The sequence below is a fragment of the Rhinolophus sinicus genome, chromosome 14 (genome assembly GCF_057876585.1).
Source record: "Rhinolophus sinicus isolate RSI-liver-muscle chromosome 14, RSI-T2T, whole genome shotgun sequence".
Taxonomy (NCBI): Eukaryota; Metazoa; Chordata; class Mammalia; order Chiroptera; family Rhinolophidae; genus Rhinolophus; species Rhinolophus sinicus.
This window is the reverse complement of record NC_142514.1, coordinates 162,353,176-162,376,077: the sequence shown is the minus strand read 5'-3', so window position 1 is coordinate 162,376,077 and position 22,902 is coordinate 162,353,176. Positions and strand designations below refer to the sequence as shown.

Below are 22,902 nucleotides of genomic sequence, written 5' to 3'. Positions count from 1 at the left end.
CTCAGTTGTAAAGTAGTTTACATAACCTCTAATGTAAAATGTGTAAGCATTTTAAGTATCCTAGATAAGGCTCTGAGAAGATCTTCTATACTCAAGAGTAGCATGGATTGCCCAAGCTCTTAAAACCACCTAGCATATTGATATTAGAATTAGTGCACTGGACTCGTTTTAGTTTCTGTTTAGAAAATTGCATTCCACCCAGACTCAGATGAATAACTTCCCTTTGGGCGACATAGGTGACTTGATCAGTTAAGCTGATAACTTGTGATGTGAGTGGCCTGGTTCAAAAAGACGAGGTAAATCAATCAGAATTCTCCTTTTAGGAAATTTAAAGTATGTGAAGGACCTTTAAATTGAAAGACCATATAACAATGGGGCTAAGTCAGCCATTATCGGACCATATGCATGGAGATATTATGGGAAAGCAGAGACTTATTGCTGAGAAAGAAGAAGTAGGTGCAGAGAAGAGAGCTAGATCTAGATATATGACTAATTATCTGTTTTTTGCTACATCTTGGTTCTTCAACTCTCTTCTGGACTCCCATAGGACCTGACACCTTCCTTACCTACTTGTAACAGAGGACAACACATTCTGCCTTTTGGAGAACAGGCAGTGGCCAAACCAAGGAGAGGAATCTGGGAACTCCATTTACAAATCAGGACACCTGGGGATTGCAATAACCATTGCCTCTTATGTAAATGTGAGTGGTATTCAGATGCAGGACTGTGAACACATCCCTCTGTCTAGGACTGTGTCCCTATCCCCCAAGAAAGCCCCCTCCTGTCCATTCCCAGGTACTTAGAAGAGTGACTAAGCCTGGAATTGGGGATTGAGGGAAGGAAAGAGGGAGAAGCATTTCTGGGCTCCCAATTTGGAATGATTAGGTCGTGGTGTCTAGAATGAAAATGGACTAGGACTCTCCTACATTCTGTGCTGGCTATTCCCCAGGCTTCTTTCGGGAAAGCCTTTGCTATCTAACTACGATTGAACACAGTTTCAACTTTTGGACCCCATCTGCTGATACTCTCGCTAATGGTTTTGCTTTATCTGCCACAGAGCTTCATGCAGGCCTTCTTGTCACGCAGGCCTCAGCTCAAATGTCACCTTCTTAACAAGGCCTTCCTCATTACCCAGCTGAAGTCAAAGCCCTCTTCCCTGACAAACTGTTACCCTGCATTATTTTCCTCATAACGGTTATCGTTGTCTGTAGTAACCTTGTTTATTTAAGAGCAGGGACCTTGTCTTTGATGATCATTACTGCTCAGTAATTAGATGAATGCCTGAGACAAAGGGTATACTCAATAAAATTGTGTTGGATGAATGAACAATAATACTACTTCAGACCCTCAAGCAATCCAAGAGTAATTGCTTTAGTCAAATGTTTATTTTCCCCCCTCAAGGCCTGTTGTAAATCATTAGAATTTCACTATAAATATAATACATTTACTTTCAAGTGCAAACTTATATAAGAAGTTTGGAAGAGACTCTTTCTAAAAACCATCTAAAGAAAATTGTCAGTTTTTGCACTCCTGTGTGACCTTCGGAGACATCAGTCTGTGGTTTTGTGCTCATTCAGAACAAGAGCTGATTTGTGAGGTCGACTGAGAAATAAATTAGAGGGGTTTCTGGTGTCTATAAAACCTGACTGGCGATGCGTTGTTCTCAGGAGCCACTGATTAGAAACCATGATAGCATCCTTGTGACACGCGTCCTCTCAGCTTTGTTTGTTTTGGCTTTTTGTTCTAAAATACATCGGTTAGCCAATCCCTGGAACCGTGTTTCTATCTTCACCCAGGAGTGGAGAAACATGAGCAAAGAACAGACAATTTCAGGTAGATTTCTTAACCGACCTGAACCTAGTAGACATTTCTTTTCTATGAAAACATCCTTCCTACAACTATAGTCATGGTTTTGGAAAGCACATGCTGGACAGGGTCTTTCTCACACTCGCCCAGATCAGAAGGAACGTTGGGCTGATGAAGGAGAGGTGGTCGGGCCGTGACGGGTGCTGGCAGCCATAGGCAGCGTGTAAACATTCTTACGCTACAGAACAGAGGCCTGCTGCCAGCCGTGGTCATGCATGTCTTGGGGGGTGAAAGGTGTTGGTCAAAATCAAAATAGGGGAAAGAGGGAAGGCACTGACCCTGAAGAGAATAGAATCCAGCATGTCCTGTGATCACTGACCATATTTAAAGCAGCCTTCAGAGAGTCTGGAACACATTTTTGGCAGGAAGTATACCATGCCTCTTATTTTTATAGAGGCCCACATTTAGGTACATGAGGAAAGCTCTTTGGCATATACTGTGAGGAGCTACACAGAAGTCACAGTGGTGGTAGTGTCTGCAGGAACTGAAACGCCATTCTGTACCTAAACCTTCCGTGATCCACCTCTGCTCCAAGGTTGCTCCTAATTGATGTTTGCCAGCAGGCGAGTCTGTGCTTATTTTTTCTCTACACCCTGGTTGCTACTTCATTTTAAGCAAGACTCCAACAACTGCCCTATTTCATAACCACATATAAGGAAAGCAGAACAAAGAGCTAAAAGTATGATTCTGTGTCACCTTGTTAGAGTGGACCTGACTGAATGGATCTCAATACCAGAGTCACCCCACATTGCAGCCTCATTGTTCAAGGTGGAGAGCATTGCAAATTCTAAGGTACTTCAGTTAAAGAAGGACAGTTTTCATTGATGTGCACTTGGAAAACTAAATCTGAGATGACTTATGGTGATGCCAACTCAGTTTCATTCCTGTGGCTTCCGAGATGCAGTCATAGATGGGGAGAAAGGGATGCCCTAAGAGCCAGGAAACCCAGGAATGCCTGTAACTCAGTCTTTTTTAGGGGATGTCACAGCTGCTGATCTGGGTTTGTCCAAGGGAGGGTGAACTACCTCTGTCCAGTATGTAGAGGTGGGAAAAGTGTTCTTCCATCCAGTGTTGTATCCTAGACCCTAGTTCCAACTCCTGAGCGTTGCCATATCTAAGGCTACCATCGCTTTACCTTTTCCTACTCCATATTGGATCCTCTGCGTATCTTTGCATATGCTCACACGTGCCCTTCTCATCCCGTAAGCCTTTGCCATGTGGCTTCTTCTGCATTGAGAACCTTTCTTTCCAACCCTGATTAAGTGCGCTCCCCTCTGCCCCTGGTGTGACGCCTTTCAGACTGTTCTCACCTGCTGGACTGAGAGTGTGCACCCAGGAAAAACAGAAGCTGCCTTACTCCCATTGTACCTGTCACAGCATGTGGTCAGTCAGGAAGCAAGCCAGGGGTCAGTGTCTCTCTCCAGGGTTAATGTTTTCTCATTTTAATAAGAAGGGAATATGCTTTTCTGATGGCTTATGACCTGACCAGTCCTGGTATCGTAAGATGGGATGGGAAGTGGTGGTGAACAGTCATTGAAAAGTTCACCTACAAGGAAAAACTAGCTGAGCGACTCACGTTTATAAGGAATATAGGCTGCTGAGGGAATATCTGTATTCGTACATTTGGGACTGGGAGGCATGGAATCAGGTTCTCCAGGACACATACCTCCAGAACTTTAAAAGTCAGATAGTGGAGAGGCTGGGTAAGCAGGAAATAAAAGTGATCATCATTTAGTTTGCTCCCAATGTATGCACTGAATGTTCTTGGCAAATGGAAGCCATTTCCATTATTCTTTCATTTTAATACATTTTCAGGAAGGTGTCCTGGGCTTCTTGTGTGAAGAGAGGAGGAGTAAACAGAGCACTGCAACTCACTGGGGACCACGGTCCCCAAAGAGAACGAAAGCATTTTTAATGGACTTAGTTTGTATCTCACAAGGCCTCCTATCTGCTTTGTACAAAGGAAGATCGGCTGCCCTTTGCTCCTTTTTGTGTAAACAAAGGTTTCAAGATGCGGGCTTTAACATCTGTATCACCACTGAGAGAATGCAAAGCCGGGGAGAAAAGATTTGTTGTCATAGGAGTATTTGGAGGTGGAGCGCTTGAAAAATTTTGACTAGCTGATGACTAGGCACGAAAATAATGTTTTCCTCTCTAAAAAAAAATAGAGTTTTGGGATTGACACAGGTAGATTTTTGTTGGTCACAAGCTAAAGAATCTTTCTACTAGTGTTTATTTGTGTGGGTTTCTAGGCATCCTTAAGAGGATTTCACAGAAAGAAACGGAATGTTTTTTGAATGCTTTATCATTATTTAAAAGGGCAAAGAGTTTTGTGTATGTGTATATGTGTGAGTATGAGAGTGTGTGTGTCTGTGAATGTGTGTGAGTGTGTATGTGTGTCTGTGAGTGTGTGAGTGTGTGTGTGTGTGTGTGTGTGTGTGTGATGGGGGGGAGAGGCTGGGGTCAGAGTGTGCTATTCCCAGTTGGACCCCACCTCTCTCTCAGGTTCCAGTTAGTCTTGGTCCACCCCCAGTGCCCTGTGCCCCTGTATTCTCCTCAACAGGGGCTCTAATTCTCACCATTCTTCAGACACAGCTCTTCTTTCCTTGTCAATCTGTGCTTGCTTCTCCACAGTCAGGTGCTTCTCCATTCTTTGCACCCCAGGAACCCATCCTCACATCTCCATCACAGCACACATTCTCTAGTTTTCATACTCTGTGCATCTGACACAGCCAGTAGTTTGGGAAGACAAGTGGGCCTAGGCCACGTGGTGTTATCATCAGCAGCAAGGGGTTTGTCCACAGTGCAGCGAGTCAGATGTTTAAGGCCCAGCGCTGCTACATCATTAGCTATATAACTTTTGGGCAAGTTAGTTAACCACTGGAAGCCTCAATTTCCTTCTTTATAAAATAGTGATCATAATAATACCTACCACACAGAGTGTTTCGTGTTTCAGATGAAATTAGACAATATGCATGTAAAGAACAGGGCACAGAGCTGGGTACTAAGTGGGCACTCCATGAGCGTTACCCGTCATGATCACGTTCTCAATAAGCATTTGTTGTATGACCCAAATGTCTTCCTGAGAGCGGTGTTTCCTTAGCTGCCTTTGACTGCCTCCTCCCTGTGCTTTAGTAATTCTGATCCCTGACACCTAAGAAGTACACATATTTGTAAAGTCCTCAGGCATTTTAAACTTTAAACTATTCTCTGGGCTCTGATAGGAACAGACGACACATGGCACATGGAAACATAATTCATAAAGTTTTAACATAATCCCATTAAAATTTCCAAGCTTCAATATAACTGTCATCTTTCGCACGTCATTCAATCTCAAGTTTCATCTTCCTGAAAGCATACCACAGTTCCTCATGACTGATCTCACAAACTGCTTTTGGGAAACTAGTCCCAAGATCCCGTGCCCTCAGCCCTGCCCTCTACTATCCCAAGAAACATCATTCTGATGCGACAACTGTAAACTCAAATGATTTGCTTTTGGTATGAAACTGCACAGGGTCTTGCTCACGCTGTGAAGCTGTACAGAGGGTTTGGGGTTACTGCTCATGATCGTTTTTTACTTTGAGAGAAATCCACCCTCCATACTTGCAAATGAACGGTAGTGGGGAATGAATCCAGGCAAAGAGTCTCTGGAGAACCACGTGGAGGCACCTTTCTCTCACTTCCTCCACCCCGGGGTGGAAGCCAAGAGATCACAGATAAATTTATTCATGACAAAAGTTCAAGAGGCACTAGCTGGAATAAGTTAGGAAAAGTGAGGTTGCACTTCACTTTTTTTTTCTTTCATGTTTTCCTTTCACTGATCACAATGCGATTATTTTAGTTATTATTTTTTTTTGTTTTGTAAATCAAACAGGAACGAAAAGCAGTCCTCCAGTTGTCCTTCGGGGAGCCAGCAGTGGTTAGGTAAGTGAGCACAGGGCATATCTATAATTCAACTCAGGAATATTTCTCTTAATAATTAATCAAGCTCCACAAAAGGAGGAGGCCCAATAAGGCCCTCGAACAAAGCTGCCAGCTGAGGACTACAGTGGCAGCATCAATGCCACCTGACCGGCCCAAGGACGCCTTTTCTCCAGCAGTCCGGGTGTGTGCTGCCACTGCTTTCTTGGCCCATTAGGGGGAGCGAGCAGAGGTGCCCGGAGCCTAGGATGCCACCTGAGCATCAGCTTGTGTGCCTGTACATTTCGCATTTCCCACCACTATCCTTCCTCTTGGTGTATTTGTGGGCATTGCATATTTACATCCAGGTCCAGGGGCATTTCACATTCCAGCCTGAGAATCCATCCCGGGGTGAGGACTTCGTTGCGGGTACACTCGCCTGCCTGCGGGGAGGACAGAGGAGCGTACTTTTTTGTGGTTTTAGTGGAGTGGTGTTAGAGATCTGGCCGCTATGATAGAGACCTCCCTTTAGAGACTTCCCAGGCGCCAAACCTCGGACCGAGTCCCATCTCTTTTTGCAGCAACAAGTTCACGAAGGCCGCCTCCCCTTATTCCAACCCGCGCCCCCCCATCCCACGCTCCCAAGACAGGTTTGCAACCAGCTCGGAGCCCTGCGACTTTCTTCCTTCCACTGGACTTGTGCCTCGCGTGCACTACCCTTAGATTGGGCCTGATGCCAGTTTCTTTAACCCACCCCTCACCTGGGGGGAACACGTTTCAAGTCCCTCTCCTCTGCGCCCTGGAGGCCTGACCCCTAGTTTGAGGCCGACAAATTGTGCAAGGGAGGCGGAGATCCAGGGGTCAGGGCGCGCTTGCAGGAGAGACAGGAGGGCTCCTGGCCTGCGGCCTCGGCAGAGATACACCCAGCCCCCAACCCCACAAACACGTGTGTGTGTGTGTGTGTGTGTGTGTGTGTGTGTGTGCACGCGCGCGCCCGCGCTCGCGCCCGCGCCAGGGTAGATGTATAGAAAGCGGGTCAGGGAGAAGAGAAGGCATCCAGAAGCACCCTGTGGTCTCGATTGGACCTCCCGTCGAGGTCACCCCACCCCCCAAATTCTCTCGGGGATCCGACTCTACCGTCGGGACCCCATTTCAGCTCCAAAAGGACACCTCTCCCTCCGGGATTAGCGTCTCTCCTCTGAGGGAGATAGCCAGGGGCTCCTGAAATGGTTCCCAGTCGTTCCCCGGAGTTTCGGCGTCGGGGAGCCGGACAAGAAGGGGAGGCGGGCAGTCGTGTAGTCGTGACTGCTCCCGCCCAGCCGCGCGGGAGGCGCCCCCAGCGACCGTGCTGAACGCCACACCCTCGGCACGGCCCTGGCCCCGCCCCCGGCAGCGCGTTCCCGGCCTGGGGAGGCGTGTGCTGCTTCTGCAGCCAGAGAGGGAGAGGGATGGATGTTGGTGGAGGAATTCGGGCTTAACAAGTGATCGCTGCTGTCTAGGATTTTGTTTCTTTTTCTCGGGAATCTTAGCTTCCATTCCCAGTCGAGCGCTTCTGTGCCGAACTCCAGAGGAACCAGGAGTCTTGAGGGTCTTCCCTGGGGCACCCCGATGCCCACCCCTGCGCTCCAGCAGCGAGCACTCTGTGCCCCCCTGGCCAGGCAGCAGAACTTATTCCGTGGATATTTTGGAGCCTCCACCTGCCACACAGGCGTGATTTCTTTCTGTTCCCAAGATCATTGTTCCCCTCCTCCAGCTGTTGCAGCTTGAGGGGGGAAAATAAAAACCAACCGGGGGATATTCTTTATTTTTATTTTGCACCCTGCCGGGGAACGGTAAGTATGATGCCTCTCTTATCATTTTTTTCCCCTCTCTTCTTTTGGCTGTTGAAAAACAGTGGACATTTGAGGGATAAATAATATCGGGAATGTGACAGAAGGGCATGAATGGAAGGCGGTTAAAAATAAACCAGGAGGTGGGAGAAGGGAGGTGCAGATGCTGCGCGGCGCTCCAGGGGGCCAACAGTTGTTATTTTCCCAACCCCAGGGATGGGGTGCGTGCGCCCTGTTTAATGTACCCGAGCGGGAACCTAGGTCTAGAGGCGAAGGTGCGATTAAAGATGTCGTTTAGAGGTTGGGTTTAGATTTAGCATCGTTTTGCCTCATCCCAACTCACCGGTTTCCTTCCTTTGGGGGAACAGCTGGTGAACGGGTTTGAATTGCTGCCTTTCCCCACATTTGGATTTGCGTGCATTTTCTGAGCATTTGAGCAACACATAGGGACTGTATAAATGGCGTGCGCTGAAGTGTATATTTCTTACGGTGTTGGTCTTTCTGATTCTCTCTCTCAGTCTCTTAATCGCTCAGTCTCTCTCTCAGTGTCTCCCCCCCAGCCCCCCCCCCATAAGGTTCAGGTACCACCTAAGACAGTTGCAGGAATTAGCACTGAGAGATGAAAACAGCCTTGTTGTGGGGGGTGGGGGGTGGGGGTGGAAGGAGGAGGCTTGGGATGCAAGGCTTGTTTGGGGTTTCAGGGACTGGGGAATTGGTCATCTGCACAATCCTATTAGTTTTATGGTGTTAAAGAGGAAGGGAAATTTCCCTGCAAAAGTCTCCCTCATAAAGGCTCCTGGGAGTTGGCTTCTAATAGATTCTCCTAACATGAATACCTTGAGAGGGAAGAGAGGTTTTAAACCTGGCTTGCTGGGTGGAATAATTTTTTTCCTTCTTTTTCTATTTTAATTCTTCTTCTTTTCTTCTTCTTCTTCTTCTTCTTCTTCTTCTTCTTCTTCTTCTTCTTCTTCTTCTTCTTCTTCTTCTCCTCCTTCCTTTTTTTCTTCTTTCTTGTTCTTCATTTTTCTTTAAGATTAGGGATAGTGAGGCAGCTGGTAGCCAATTAAAAGGGAGGTAATTTGCTTTTTGTAGGGTGGGGGAAGGAGTGAGACAAACCAAAACCAACAAAACTAATAAATAAATAAGAAATTATGTGGTGTAGAGCAAAAAGAGGGCAGGTCTAGACTTCTCGCAGAGTTGATGGTGAATGAGAAGACCCTCTAATTCATGAATTTCTGGAAGTCAGTTGGAAGAGAGACGGGTGTACATAGTGTACAAATTTACAGGTACAAATGTACTGGGGCTTTATTTAAATTGTGTATTATAACTGCTTGGAAGGAGTTGGGGAAGTAACTGATCAAACTCGCAGGCTATTTGGCCTGTGAAAGAATTTAAAGGATGTTGGCCTGACTCTCCCCTGTGAAAAATAGAGATTTGGAGACCTCCTGAGGGTAAACACTTTAGAGTGTGAGGTGATGTTATGAGTCATAAAAAGGAAGAGGGATGTCATTTGAGATAACTTCAGAGGTGTATATTCTGGGTTTTGTGCCCCAATCAAGCTCACTTCTTGCCCTAGGAGAATGTATAGGATTGAGAAACCATGTATGTTTGCCACTTCCCCACTTGTCACTTCATAAAACTCGGTGTGTTTCAGCTTCCAGGCTGGCAGGATTCAGTAAGGAGCAGCAGGTGGTCAAGAGCTGAATCCTGTTAATGGCTCTAGAAAGCCATTTTTCTTACGCTCCCCAAGTGCTTCCAGTAATAGAAGCGAGTAGATGCCCTGAATTCTGTCTGTCATTATCCTCCCCAATTCTCTGGGTCATTCTTCTGCATTCTTGGAAGTCCTGTTGGATAGAGTGAATGGAAGAAGCAAGAGTAGACAGGAGATTGGGGCAGGAGCTTTTACAGGTCCCAGTGGACGAGATGAATTAGCTGGACCTAGGCAGAGCATGCTAAAGAAGAGAGGCCAGGAATACCAAGAGTCAGTGGGGACAGAGCAGACTGCAAGGAAGATGTGATCAGGAAGTGGGAGATTGGAATAAAGGTGGGCAGAGAGACAGGAGGGGGGAGTTGAGGGATGGGGGCTATGGATTGAATTATAGAGGGTGGAGTATGATAGACTGAAAACAAAGTCCACAGAAACAGGGATTTAAAACATAAGGAGATAGTTCCTTGTGAAGAGTGTAGGAGGAAGCACTGAGGTGAACACGGAGGAATGGCAAAGAGAGAAGATGATTATTAGAGAAGTGGAAACTGGGATTAGCTCCTAGAGACTGTGGGTGGAAAGGAGCATTCTGGGCTCTGAGGAACAGAAAACAACAACAGGGATTTGCTTTGGGGAGTTACGAAGTGCCAACTTAATATAGGTCACTGGTGAGTCTCAAAATGTCCTGGATGTCCTCACGCTCCGTCCTTCCCCACTTCAGACACTGGTACAAGGAGGTACACATGTGTGGGTGAGTAAATAGACAATAAAAGCTTAGGTTACTATCATATTATCAATAACCACAAGAGTTTATTGATATCCATTATGTACAAGGCGATGTGCTAGGCTATTAACACCCCCTGTCTCATTTAATCCTTACAAATGTGGGATGGGGGGGGGTTGCATTGTTACCTACACTTTGTGGGTGAGGTGACTGACACTTGTTCAAGTGCTGGAGCCTGGATTAAAGAAAACTGTTTATTCTGACTTCTCTAACCCTGAATCAAGATACAGAGGGGTGGAAGGGCACTCAGTTCAGAAATATTTGGAGTAGAAATAAAAATAAAAAGCCTTGGGATCAATGAATGATGGAAGCAGCTAAAAGTGACAGTATTATTATTGTGGAATGATGAGAATGACTGAGAATTAAGAGCTGGCGTTAATGAAAGGGCGGATTGAAGGAAGAGCCATGGGGGTCGAGAGTAGATAGAGGAAAAATAATTGAGTTACCGTAAAAATGGACTGAGCTGAAATAATATCCAAAGAAGGATGTTTAGGGAGAAAGAGGTGTAACAACCTGCCCAGTACTCCTTGGAAACTTATGGTTGCTTGGTGCTTTATATGGTTTGCTCGAGGACAAGAGAAAGTGTAAAGGAAGGAAGGGCTCAGTGTGATTTTTTGTGTGATTTGATACTTTTTATTTTTCTCCTGTGCTTATTTTCCTTCCTTTTTCAGGTGAAGTGCTTCTTCTCCATGATTTTAGCTGAAGGATGCTCTGTCTGCATTTCCTTGATTTCTATGGAGACCTCAGAGCTGGGTTTGCCCCTGCTGGCACCTCGTCTCACACATTCTCTACCTCCCAAGGTCTTTGCCTCTATCGATAGCTTGGCACTGCCTCTGGGTCCAGAAAGCCTGTGATGAACTTGAGGGGAGAGCCTGGAGAATCCTCCTGGTAGGGTGGAGCGGCAATGGCTGGACGTACTTCAAGTCTCATGTTAACATGGGTCAAGCTGTCACTAGAAGGCAAGTGATAAGACTACAGGCTTATTTGCATTTTATTTAAATTTGATGGACTGAGCTTTGGACGGTTTCCATGGCAGAAAAATATATTCCATTTTCTAGGCACAACTGCTGGCTGTCAGATACTTGCTGTCTTTGAATCTTGCAGCGTCACCACCAACCACATCCTAGACATATTTCCAAATTTGAACATCCACCCCAAAACAGGTGTTTGGGAGACCCCCCCAACATTTTGTGACTTAGGCTTGAGAGTGCTAGGCTGTTTATCTAGACCAGCCCAGCTCTGGAGAGCGATGTTGAATCCATGGGAAGAAAGGGCATGGGGCGTGCAGATTTAAAAACAGAAAATGCAAAGTTGGACTGAAAATATCTCTAGTCTTCCAAGCAATCTGCTTAAGGGTTCCAAACTTACCTTCCTTTGGTGAGAAAAGAAGCTGCCCTATTTTTTTTTTATTTTATTTTTTTTCCTTCTACAACTGGAACCAGCCGTTTCCAAAAACCACCACCATGGAGGTTGCCATGGTGAGTGCGGAGAGCTCAGGGTGCAACAGTCACATGCCTTACGGTTATGCGGCCCAGGCCCGGGCCCGGGAGCGGGAGAGGCTTGCTCACTCCAGGGCCGCGGCGGCCGCCGCTGTCGCAGCCGCCACAGCAGCTGTGGAAGGCGGCGGGGGTTCTGGAGGGGGCTCCCATCACCACCACCAGTCTCGTGGGGCCTGCACCTCCCACGACCCTCAGGGTAACCGGGGCAGTCGGAGGAGGAAGCGACAGCGTCCCGAGAAGAAGAAGGTCCACCACCGTCAGAGCAGCTTTCCTCATTGCTCCGACCTGATGCCCAGCGGGTCTGAAGAGAAGATCCTGAGGGAGCTGAGTGAGGAAGAGGAGGAGGAGGAGGAGGAGGACGAGGACGAGGAGGAAGAGGAGGGGAGGTTTTACTACAGCGACGAGGATCGTGGCGATGAGTGTTCGTACACCGACCTGCTGCCGCAGGACGACGGGGGCGGCGGGGGCTACAGTGCCGTGCGCTACAGTGACTGCTGTGAGCGCGTGGTCATCAATGTCTCGGGCTTACGCTTTGAGACCCAGATGAAAACCCTGGCCCAGTTTCCAGAGACGTTACTGGGGGACCCTGAGAAGAGGACTCAGTACTTTGACCCTTTGCGCAACGAGTATTTCTTTGACAGGAACAGGCCTAGCTTTGATGCCATCTTGTATTATTACCAGTCGGGAGGCCGCCTGAAGAGGCCAGTCAACGTCCCGTGTGACATCTTCACCGAGGAGGTGAAGTTCTACCAGCTGGGAGAGGAGGCCCTGCTGAAGTTTCGGGAGGACGAGGGCTTTGTGAGAGAGGAGGAAGACAGGGCCCTGCCGGAGAATGAATTTAAGAAGCAGATTTGGCTTCTCTTTGAGTATCCAGAGAGCTCCAGTCCCGCCAGGGGCATAGCCATCGTCTCCGTCCTGGTCATCTTAATCTCCATCGTCATCTTCTGCCTGGAAACCTTGCCTGAGTTTCGGGACGACAGGGATCTCGTCATGGCCCTGAGTGCGGGTGGGCCCAGCGGGTTGTTGAATGACACCTCGGCCCCCGACCCGGAGAACTCGGGGCACACGATATTCAACGACCCCTTCTTCATCGTGGAGACGGTCTGCATCGTTTGGTTTTCCTTTGAGTTCGCGGTTCGCTGCTTCGCTTGCCCCAGCCAAGCCCTCTTCTTCAAGAACATCATGAACATCATTGACATTGTTTCCATTCTGCCTTACTTCATCACCCTGGGCACCGACCTGGCCCAGCAGCAGGGGGGTGGCAACGGTCAGCAGCAGCAGGCCATGTCGTTTGCCATCCTCAGGATCATTCGCCTGGTCCGGGTGTTCCGGATCTTCAAGCTGTCCAGGCACTCCAAAGGCCTGCAGATCCTGGGGCACACCCTCAGGGCCAGCATGCGGGAGCTGGGCCTGCTCATCTTCTTCCTCTTCATCGGGGTCATCCTGTTTTCCAGCGCCGTGTATTTCGCAGAGGCCGATGAACCTACTACCCATTTCCAAAGCATCCCAGATGCGTTCTGGTGGGCTGTGGTGACCATGACAACTGTGGGCTATGGGGACATGAAGCCCATCACCGTGGGGGGCAAGATCGTGGGGTCTCTGTGTGCCATTGCAGGTGTCTTAACCATTGCTTTGCCAGTACCAGTGATTGTCTCTAACTTTAACTATTTCTACCACAGAGAGACTGAAAATGAGGAACAGACACAGCTGACACAGAATGCAGTCAGTTGCCCATACCTCCCTTCTAATTTGCTGAAGAAATTTCGGAGCTCTACTTCTTCTTCCCTGGGGGACAAGTCAGAGTATCTAGAGATGGAAGAAGGAGTTAAGGAATCTCTCTGTGCAAAAGAGAAGTGTCAGGGAAAGGGGGATGACAGTGAGACAGATAAAAACAACTGTTCTAACGCAAAGGCCGTGGAGACCGATGTGTGAATTTCATTCTCCACTTGCCACGGCCCCATCGCCCCAAACCCCAGCATCTCCAAATATATTTATGCATAGAGAGTGCAGTTATGACAATGAAATATGCAAGTGAATCCAATGCATACAGCAGTACACCATTTAATGGTTATACGTGGCATAATTGTTACTATCCTTGTATTACATATTAAATAAATGATACAACTTGGAGAAGAGGGAGGCTTAAATAGGAGCAAATCAATCTTTATATTTTTCAATAGAATGCAAGAATTTTGCACATGAACTGGAAAAGATGTTAAAAGTAAAGATAGTTCCATGGAGAGAATGTGTATATGTGTGTTTGTGTGTGTGTGTGTGTGTGTGCTGCGTGCGTGTGTGTATGTATAAGTAAATTGTCAACGTTGTTAGTAATCATGCAGTGATGGGAAAAGTTGGCATTTTGAAGTATTTACTATGTAAGAACTAATGAATTTGAGCATTCATTTAACAGTGCTTTAATAGCATCTCTTGTCTTTGGAATCCATAGTTTTTTAAAAAATTGTAAGAATTACTGTGTAGAAAAAAAAAAGAAAGTGGATTATTTAATAGAATATAGGTCACAATTTTATCTTGAATTTAATTAAAGTTTATTTTTAACTGGAAATTAACTTTTAAAAAGGCTGCAAGGGCCTTTAGAAATTGATTATATTTTATTATTAATTTTGGGAAGAGATGACAGCAAATGCCTAATGAGGTGGATAGAAGAAATGACATCGGAGAAAAATGTAACAACTTTTTGTTCACAGATACCAGGACTGGAATATTTTTTTTTTTCCTTTGCACTACTTTATATGCTGGCGATTGAGAGAGACTTCATACTGTGAATGTTGACTAATGTAACCGTTCAATGACAATCATTGGAAGAATGATTTCTTAGTCCTATTTTATTGTTCTCTTCTTTTCTTTGTGTGAGACTAATGGCCACGCAGATAACAGCACACGATTCCATTCTCTTTTTAAATCTAAATAACTGATATGCAAAGGGACTGTGAAGTCAAGCTTAATAACTGAATCTTCTGAAATTGGTCTGTCACAATGGTGTTTCTGAAACCATACTATCTTAAACATTCTTCTGCCTTTAAGTCCAGAATCCTTTAACCAAAGCTAATGCATGCACTGAAAGAATTCTTGAAGAAATAAGATGTCCAGCAGCTACAGTGATTATGGCTTAAGAGCTTTCTATTAAATGTACAACATAAATGTTAGATTTATTAAATTTATTTCTGTGTGCAGCTACATAAGAGCAGGATGTGGGGATTCACTTCAGATTTTGGGATTCGATTTGCTAAAATTGGTATAAAAAAGAATTGTGTCAAAGCATTTTGTTTCGACATCACCATCATTATTACATTTGTTAAAGGAATTTATGACACACAGAACCACGTTGAACTCAACATTAGATGTTCTGGAATGTGAGGTAACAGCTAGTGATTGGCTTTGCACTATTAAGTCATAATAAGATATGTGTTCGCAAACTCAGAATACATACAGAAGAGGCCTTAACTCTACATATTTCTCAACTTCTGTTCTTTATAAGTGGTTGTCTTGAGGTTTGGCAAAATAAGTAAATAAATAAAAAAATAATAAATAAATAAATAAATAAAATAAATAACTAGCTAGGGTATCTCACTACATAACAAACGAACAACTGTGAACTGAAAAAAGAAAAAAAAGGAATAATTTTTCTCCAGCTTTTTAATCCCTAGCTATCATTTGATAATCATATAAATTTTACCTTTCTTTTAATATATTTGAAACTCAAAGTAAATCCAATGTTAGGTTTAAAAGCAAAGCTACTTCCGACTTCCTTCTCCTCATCACTTACAGAGAACTTACACCTCTTGAGAACACCTTTGGAGAGTGAGAAGTGGCAAAAAGAGCAGTTGATTAAAATGTGTAGACCAAAGATCTCTAGTGGACAATAGTGACAAAACAAGGAAATGCCATCTTGTAACAGGACTTCAAAGATAGCATTTTGATATATTTTGGATTAGGAGCAAAAAAAACATAACAAGCCTTAGCCTAACTGTATATCTGTTTAGATTGATCACTGTTTATTTGGTAAAGTCACTCAGTTAATCTCAGCACCCCAGTTTCCTCATTAGTAAAAAAGAGGGCACATAAAGCGTTTGTTACATCGTTGTTACAGAAAAGCAAGTGAAAACTCTGAAATGTCGAGGTCCATATAAATGTCTGATTTTATGTCTAAATTGCTTAATTTTCCTGTGGAGGAAAAAAAAGATATAGAACCTGTGAGTTACATCTGCTTTATTAGGATGTTGTGAAAATCATGGGTAATTGCTTTAATTTTGAGCTCCTTACAAGAAGACGGTTTGCAAACACCAGATAGCCTATCATTGAATAATTGCTGCAGTTTCTTCTTTTGGGGGAAGATTCCAGGCAGGTTATGGTTAAAACAAAACAAAACAAAACAAAACTTGACTCTGGGTCAACTTTCCAAAAGGCTTTGAATAGCTTTTCTCAAGCTTTTTAACCCCTGGCCATCATTTGATAATAATATAAATTTTACCTATCTTTTAATCATATTTGAAATTTAAAGTCATCTATCTTTTGCTGTACCCAACTAGGTTAGATTATATCTTAAAATAATTTAAATGCTCTCAGGCATGGGATGTTTGTTAAACATTCTATAGCAACAGTAGCCATGATTTGGAAGGGAAAACATATTGTATTTCATTGTTTCTATAGCACTTTTTAAATCTGAAAATTTATATTACATTTAATTGACATGTATTAGAATGGATAATTCTTAGAATCCAGGAAATACACTCATTTAGGGATCCTGGGGTTTTCCTTTATCTTACATGTTTTTTTTAAGGGTAAAAGAGTCAAGAAGTGACAGTTATGGGCTACCAAACCAAATAGTATTAGGCTCTCACTAAATGTGTGTTTGTTTTTCTCCTGCAAGATGCATTGATTTTAGGGTGTCTGGATCTTGATTCCACCCTGAGAAGGAGCATTTAAGCCCTCCGTATACAGTTCTTTACAGAGAATGTGTGAAGGTAGAGTTCTCCCTGCACCTGTGGATGTATACCATTTTTCCAAGTCAGAGCTAGGCAAAATGCTTTAACGCTATTTGTGAAAATTTTATACTGTGCAGTGTGCTTCTAGGTACTTTTGTAGCTAATTTAGGCAACTGTATCTTCTTAGAGGCCACCATACGCTTTTGGCTGTAAGATGAAAGAGAAGTGACCCATTTACACGTTTGAATTCTTGGGATCTGGAATCCTTTAGTTGCTTTCCAGATGATAATAAAGGTTACCAAAAGTACAACATTTGGGGGTCATCCCAATCAGAATCATTTCAGGGGTGGATACATTGTGCTTTCTTCCAGATGCTTGAAAAAGAAAGTTATGCATAACAGTTCTGAAGAGATGAGGGCTAAGTATTCCTTTTAATTTCTGTGAAAGGAGGTTAGTGGATGCCAGTGGAATGACCGCTGGTCTTGCAGTTGAGAACTGGCTTGTTGACGACAGGCACATCATTTCATCTCCTTAACTCTCAATTTTTGTTTGTTTGTTTAGTGTAAAACAGGCTGTTGGGCTACATTATCACTTATTCCTTCTAGCACCAAAATTCTGTGGAGTTGAAGGAAGTATTAGACTAGCTTGATATTTTCTAAGTACCCCTCCAACTATACCAGCTATGATTTTATAGCCAAGTAATAAGAACAAAACAGTTTTAGAGTCTTACTGTTAGGTTAAATACAGCAGCAGGAGTTTGAGATTGAGTTTTTGGAATGTAAACTAAGCTGAATGAATTGGGTGTATTTTGAAACTATTTATTCTAACAACTTCTAAAGGAAAGGGACTCAATAAAAAAATAACTCCTCAGTCTCCAGTTGAATACATATCATGAAAGTTGGTAAGTAAACATTTTGATTTCTTGCTTTGTTATCATACAGTCTTGTCAGTAAACAGAGTTCCGACCTGGGCTGGAAAACTCATTTTATGCTTAGACACATGTAGTATTTCACAAGTGCTACTGCCTTTCTTGTCGAATTTGTTTTAAACAGGATCCCTGAAGTTTTGTGAAAAATCTTTTTATTAAGCCTGTGTTGAAATTGAATCCAATATATAAATAAGGAAAATACACTCTCTCTATATATATATCTTAAATTATAGTAATATATCATTGTTTTAGAAAGTCAACATTAACCAGCAGAAAATTATTTTGAGTTGCATTGGAATCATAAACAGTAGTACCCCACACCCCGAGAGAATCAGAATTGGTGTTCTCCAGCGTTGATTTTCAGGATTGTGATACATATTTAAGCACTCACATTGCAGCTATTTCTAGGTAAAGGGGGAAATAACACTTAGATTTGGTTTACATTTTTAAACGAACATGTAATGTGCTCATGTGCATGATGCAGAGTATAACATCCCTCTTTATATGTTTGTTTTTTTCCTTATTGATACAGTTTAGAATGATTACGGGTTGTCATTCAGTGACAAAGGGGCCTGTTCCAGGAAATCTTCCTGACTCAAAAGTCATTCTGAATTCTGCAAGGGACATTTGGTGTGGACAAAAGGTACCTCTTGGTTTTCCTGCCTGCAAAGAAACATGACTCAAAGCGCAGGGTCTTCCAAAGCAATGCAACCACTGCAGGTTAGAAGACAATCCTACTTTCTAGTATGGAGATCAGCATTCCTGTTTCAAAGAAGGTTGATGGAGTGGTTTGTGTTCAAGACTGAAGGAAGCAGAGCTATTTTTGCAGTGAATGGGAAAATGTACTTCTGACATGTAAATGAAGATTAGGGCTGTGATAGGAGTTTTGTTTCTGACTCCGTTTTCTGTTTCCATAGCAGTCTCTATTTGTTACAGTATCTTCTTCATAAAAAGTATGCTGCTAATATGTATCAGACCGTATGGCCCAATTTGAGGTTCAGAAAATATGGTTAGTTTATTTATGGGTAAATAAATTAATCCCTGAGCATGAGATGGGTGCTTTGAAGAACACAGCATATATTTAATGAGCTGTGGCTCTAAGTGGCACTCTAGTATCGCCCATCCCATTTCAGGCCCGTGGGAATACTAAATGGGAATGTAATAGGAATAGATGTAGAAAGCAAATAATGTACTAGGTAAGATGTCTTGCTGTTGTCTAGGAAAGGATATTTCAGTATTCGCTGGTCATGGTGTTGCTGGCCTGCAGTTAAGTTTTTGATCCATTCGCTATTACTGGTATCTTGGAAGGAGAATTTGTATCCAGAGCGAAATGATTTTCATAGTTGATTCACAGTCAACTTTTGCTTCCTGACCTGCAAATTACCTGTTGTATAGATTTTCTGTAACTCGTTTCTCATCTGAGGTTGGCTTTATTCAGTTCAGAACTATCATTTCCCATTAGCCAGCCAGGCTAGAAAGTGCAAAATTATTAAAGGAAAATAGTATAGTACAAAGGAACAACAAATACACTGACACTAGAAAGTCAAGCAAAACATTACTGGGGAGCCAAGTCTGTTGTTCAAATCAACATGTCACGTACATTAGAAGGAAATATGAAGGGTTTAGGAGTAACCTTTGTCGTGGCTCCTCACCATCAGCAGAGATAACCCAGAGGCAGCTGTTGTGATGGAGGACAGCAAACACAAATAAGTTACTGAAAGGATATGCAAGGTAACATTTCCTGTGAAAATTATAGAAATGCCAACTGAGCAGTTGTCTTAATAGTAATTATTAGAAATAACTCATAAATATGGAAAATATGCTATATTTTTCCAGTTATTGGCATTGTGTGGAAATGGATTGTTTTTTCACTATTTTATAGACCAGGGGCATATTTTTAAAGCCAGAGAACATGAAGGCATTTTTATCCACAGCTTCTTAAGCTACTATCTATTGAGGGGTCGGTCACCTCTCAAATCAGTCAAAGCAGTTAAGTAAATAGCCCCTGTGGATACTGACTAAAGCTGTGCCACTGCTGAACCAATTATATTTGTTTTAAAATCAGTAGATTAATATCCTATATCCATATATTTATATATGTCATATATTTCATTCTGGCAAAAGATATATAAGCAAAGTGAATGGTCTGAGGTATTGAAAAGAGACTTCTTGAAGTGAAGTGAAAGTATATATTTCCCATGTGTTTTGGGGAAATGGTGAGACTCAAGGGTTGAAAAATCTTTCTTTGCACTCTGAGTTGGAATTGTGTGCCTTATAACCACAGTGGTACTAGGACTAAGTTCTCAGACATTCGACGGCATAAGGAGACACGGAGTTTCATTCCCCAGAGCCGTTAATTTTTATGTTTTGTGGAATATTGCAAAATGTTTATTTTATTTTTTGTAGATGTCATTCCCATTATATAAAGGATGCATATTCGTATAGTGTGGAAACTAGACTATCTGGCTCCTTAGATCTATTTTGTGCCCTCTAGAAATAGACTGACTTGAAGCCATTATCTTTCTGCCTTTCTGTTGTAGCTATTGTTTGGTGTGACCTCCTTAATTCTTTTAGGTTCAATTATAGCAGGAGAAAGTCTCAAGTTATTGTTGGGGTTTTTGTGATGAATGTTCCAATAGCGTTCAGCCTCACATACAAAACTGTAAAATAATTGGAAAATCCCATATCTCTTGGAGACCGGGAGATATTATCTGAACTCTGTCAGTGATAGGGGCCACATTAGTTAACATGGGCAATGCAAGCTATTATATTTATAAATGTAATTCACTCATACCTGAAGAGATTGATGGTTGCCCTGGAGAACACCACTGGTGTTGATGGCACCTGAGCAAGTCTTTTTTCCTCCTTCAATTGGTAAGGATCATGATCTAAATGAGACATTCATTTGCAATCATGCAGTGTTGGAAATAACGAAGCTCCCACTGGACTGAAATGTATCAAGAGGTGATGGAATCTGTGGGGGATGTGGTAGGATTTATATTTATTTATTTGCCATTCCTAGTTGGTGTCATTTTTGGCATTACTGTTGGGGGGTAGATTTTAGTTTTTGGATGATTTACCTAACATTAAAATGGCTTTTGATAAGAAACTGGACACTGTAAGTTCGACACTACCTTATCAACTTGAGGAGTATCTCTAGTTTTAATATTTTAAGAAATTAATATCAGGTTTGGAGGTTGTGATCTATATTTAGAGCTATTTATTTAGAGGAAGATTTATCCCATATAGAGCTATTTATTTAGAGGAAGATTTGTCACAAATAATGATTAATTTATTCATATTTTTTGAGAGGATAATGGAATCTATTTTTCTTTTTCCTGACTTTTCCAAATAATATTTAAATTCGTAGATTGTATTTATATTGGTGGACATAAATGTTTTATCATTGATCAAATCAAGTAAAAAGCGTGGCTACAAATTTAGAGGATGCTGAGATTATTTGATGATATTTTTTGCAACATTTACTATTAATCAGTCTAGAAGCTGATTTCACTGTTTGTGAAAAACAACACAAGGAAATGCACATATATCATATTAGACTCTAGATGACAGAGCAGGAATATTCGGAATAGATTTTCCTTCTGCATTCCGAGAAGTAGTCTCAGAATTCTTGACCTGTTTCCACCAGATATGATCCAGGGAATGAGAATCTAACAAACTGCTTTTTTTCCTGGAGTAGTACCATGTTTCCCTGAAAATAAGACCGGGTTTTATATTAATTTTTGTTCCAAAAGATGCATTAGTGCTTATGTTCAGGGGATGTCATCCTGAAAAAGCATGCTAGGGCTTATTTTCCAGTTAGGTCTTATTTTCAGGGAAACACGGTAATGGGATATAAGAAGGATTAGAGCTAGTAATTAGGGGGATGGAAAGGGGGTAGGAGGTTGGCAAGGGGTGAAGAGTCATGCTTAAATGAAGTCATTAAAATGATGACCAACATAGATAGGTCAGTCTGAAGAGTGCTTCATTCGATAATGCTAACTATTAATTTCTGTTAGTTCAGGAAATCCAGGAAAGTAAATTGATCCTTTGGTATTGGTACCAAACTTACTGGGTATGTGTATGTATATGTCCCAATATCTTACCTAATTCCCTTTGCTCTTAGTGTTTGAGAGGATTCACCCTGAAACTGTTGCTGAGAATTAAAGCTATGTGTCTTGTTAACGATGAAATTCACCTTTCCCTTCAGAGCAAGGGATTCTTTCACATCCTTGGAAAAGTACCACGTGGGCACTCCTATTACACTTACATACAGTCTCCCCCTTATTCTAATGCAGAATGTTAATGTGGTGGTGTACTCAAACTAAGACAGAATTCAGCAGCCAGTTGAAGCCGTGGGAATGGATGCCACTAACCCAGAGCTGAATGATGTGTTTGTGTTGGTTATTGCCAGCACGCAAGTCTTAGAGGAGTGGAAAAGTCATAAAATCTGTGCAACATAATTAGAACTCCTTGCTGATTGAGCTGCTGCTGCTCATCCAGAGGAGAAATGTCATTTCGCTCCTTAGAATCCATATACTTCTCAGGCTTCACGGCAGTGGGAGAAGCAGTGGAGAAAGAAGGGCTAGATTAGACAGGTAGGGATGCAGCAACACACAGTATTTTAAGGTGTGAATCATCTTGTGACACCAGACTATTTTTACTCACTCAAAGGACAGAGTTGAATCTTTGGACAGGAGAAGCTCTGTTTAGGAATTACCATTCCCTTTTTGTTTGTCTGTGTTACCATGGTTGGAGATCTAGCATGGGGTTAAATCTTGCCACCTTTGCTAAACTAAGCTGAAAATTACATGCTGGAAATTATCTGTCTATCTGTCTATCTATCTATTATCTATCTATCTATCTATCTATCTATCTATCTATCTATCTGTCATCTATCTATCTGTCTATATTTCATTTCAGTTGTGAAAAGCTGCAGTTGTGTTATAAGCTTTGCAAGAGAGATTAGAAAGTCACTCAACTTTTAAAAATTTGATGGCACCCTGAAAGGTTTTGGAAAGGAAAGCGAAGTAGAAGATTCTAATATAAGTTCTGACCAACTATAAACTTGTTCAAAATAAAGTGTTTAAAGGTCTCTTTTTTAGTTTCTATTTTCAATCTTTCCCTTCAGTTACTAAGCCTTTTGCTTTTTTTTTTAACTGCAGAAATAGACATGTAAAATGCTTGGTACCCCCTTCTTCCCCCTACCCCACCGTACACCACTTACTTTTGCTTCAACAAAAGGCCAGATCAGGAAGGCTTCTGCCATCCCAGGTTCACAGATTTCTCAGGGAGAGTTTTGTGTGTGTGTGATCCAGGTATGTCTTCCATTTTTTAAATCTGGTCATGACATTGCATACCCAGAAAGCTTCTACAGTCACCTCCAATGTGACTCAATTATGTTCTGTTATCATGCTAGGTATTTTCTGCCTATTAGTGAACAGCTGG

At 42.7% G+C, this 22,902-nt stretch overlaps 1 protein-coding gene across 1 annotated transcript; it reads left to right on the top strand.

Moving 5' to 3' along the window:
- Nucleotides 1–7,188: 7,188 nt before the first annotated feature.
- On the top strand, nucleotides 7,189–14,862 carry KCNA4 (potassium voltage-gated channel subfamily A member 4). Its single transcript, XM_019755172.3, has 2 exons — nucleotides 7,189–7,598; nucleotides 10,756–14,862. The coding sequence occupies exon 2, from the start codon at nucleotides 11,548–11,550 to the stop codon at nucleotides 13,513–13,515; it is 1,968 nt and encodes a 655-aa protein (XP_019610731.2). The 5' UTR covers nucleotides 7,189–7,598; nucleotides 10,756–11,547; the 3' UTR covers nucleotides 13,516–14,862.
- Nucleotides 14,863–22,902: the final 8,040 nt, after the last annotated feature.

Bases quoted from the DNA above. Each gene is read 5' to 3' on its own strand.
- KCNA4 (XM_019755172.3), top strand. From the start codon at position 11,548: ATGGAGGTTGCCATGGTGAGTGCGGAGAGCTCAGGGTGCAACAGTCAC.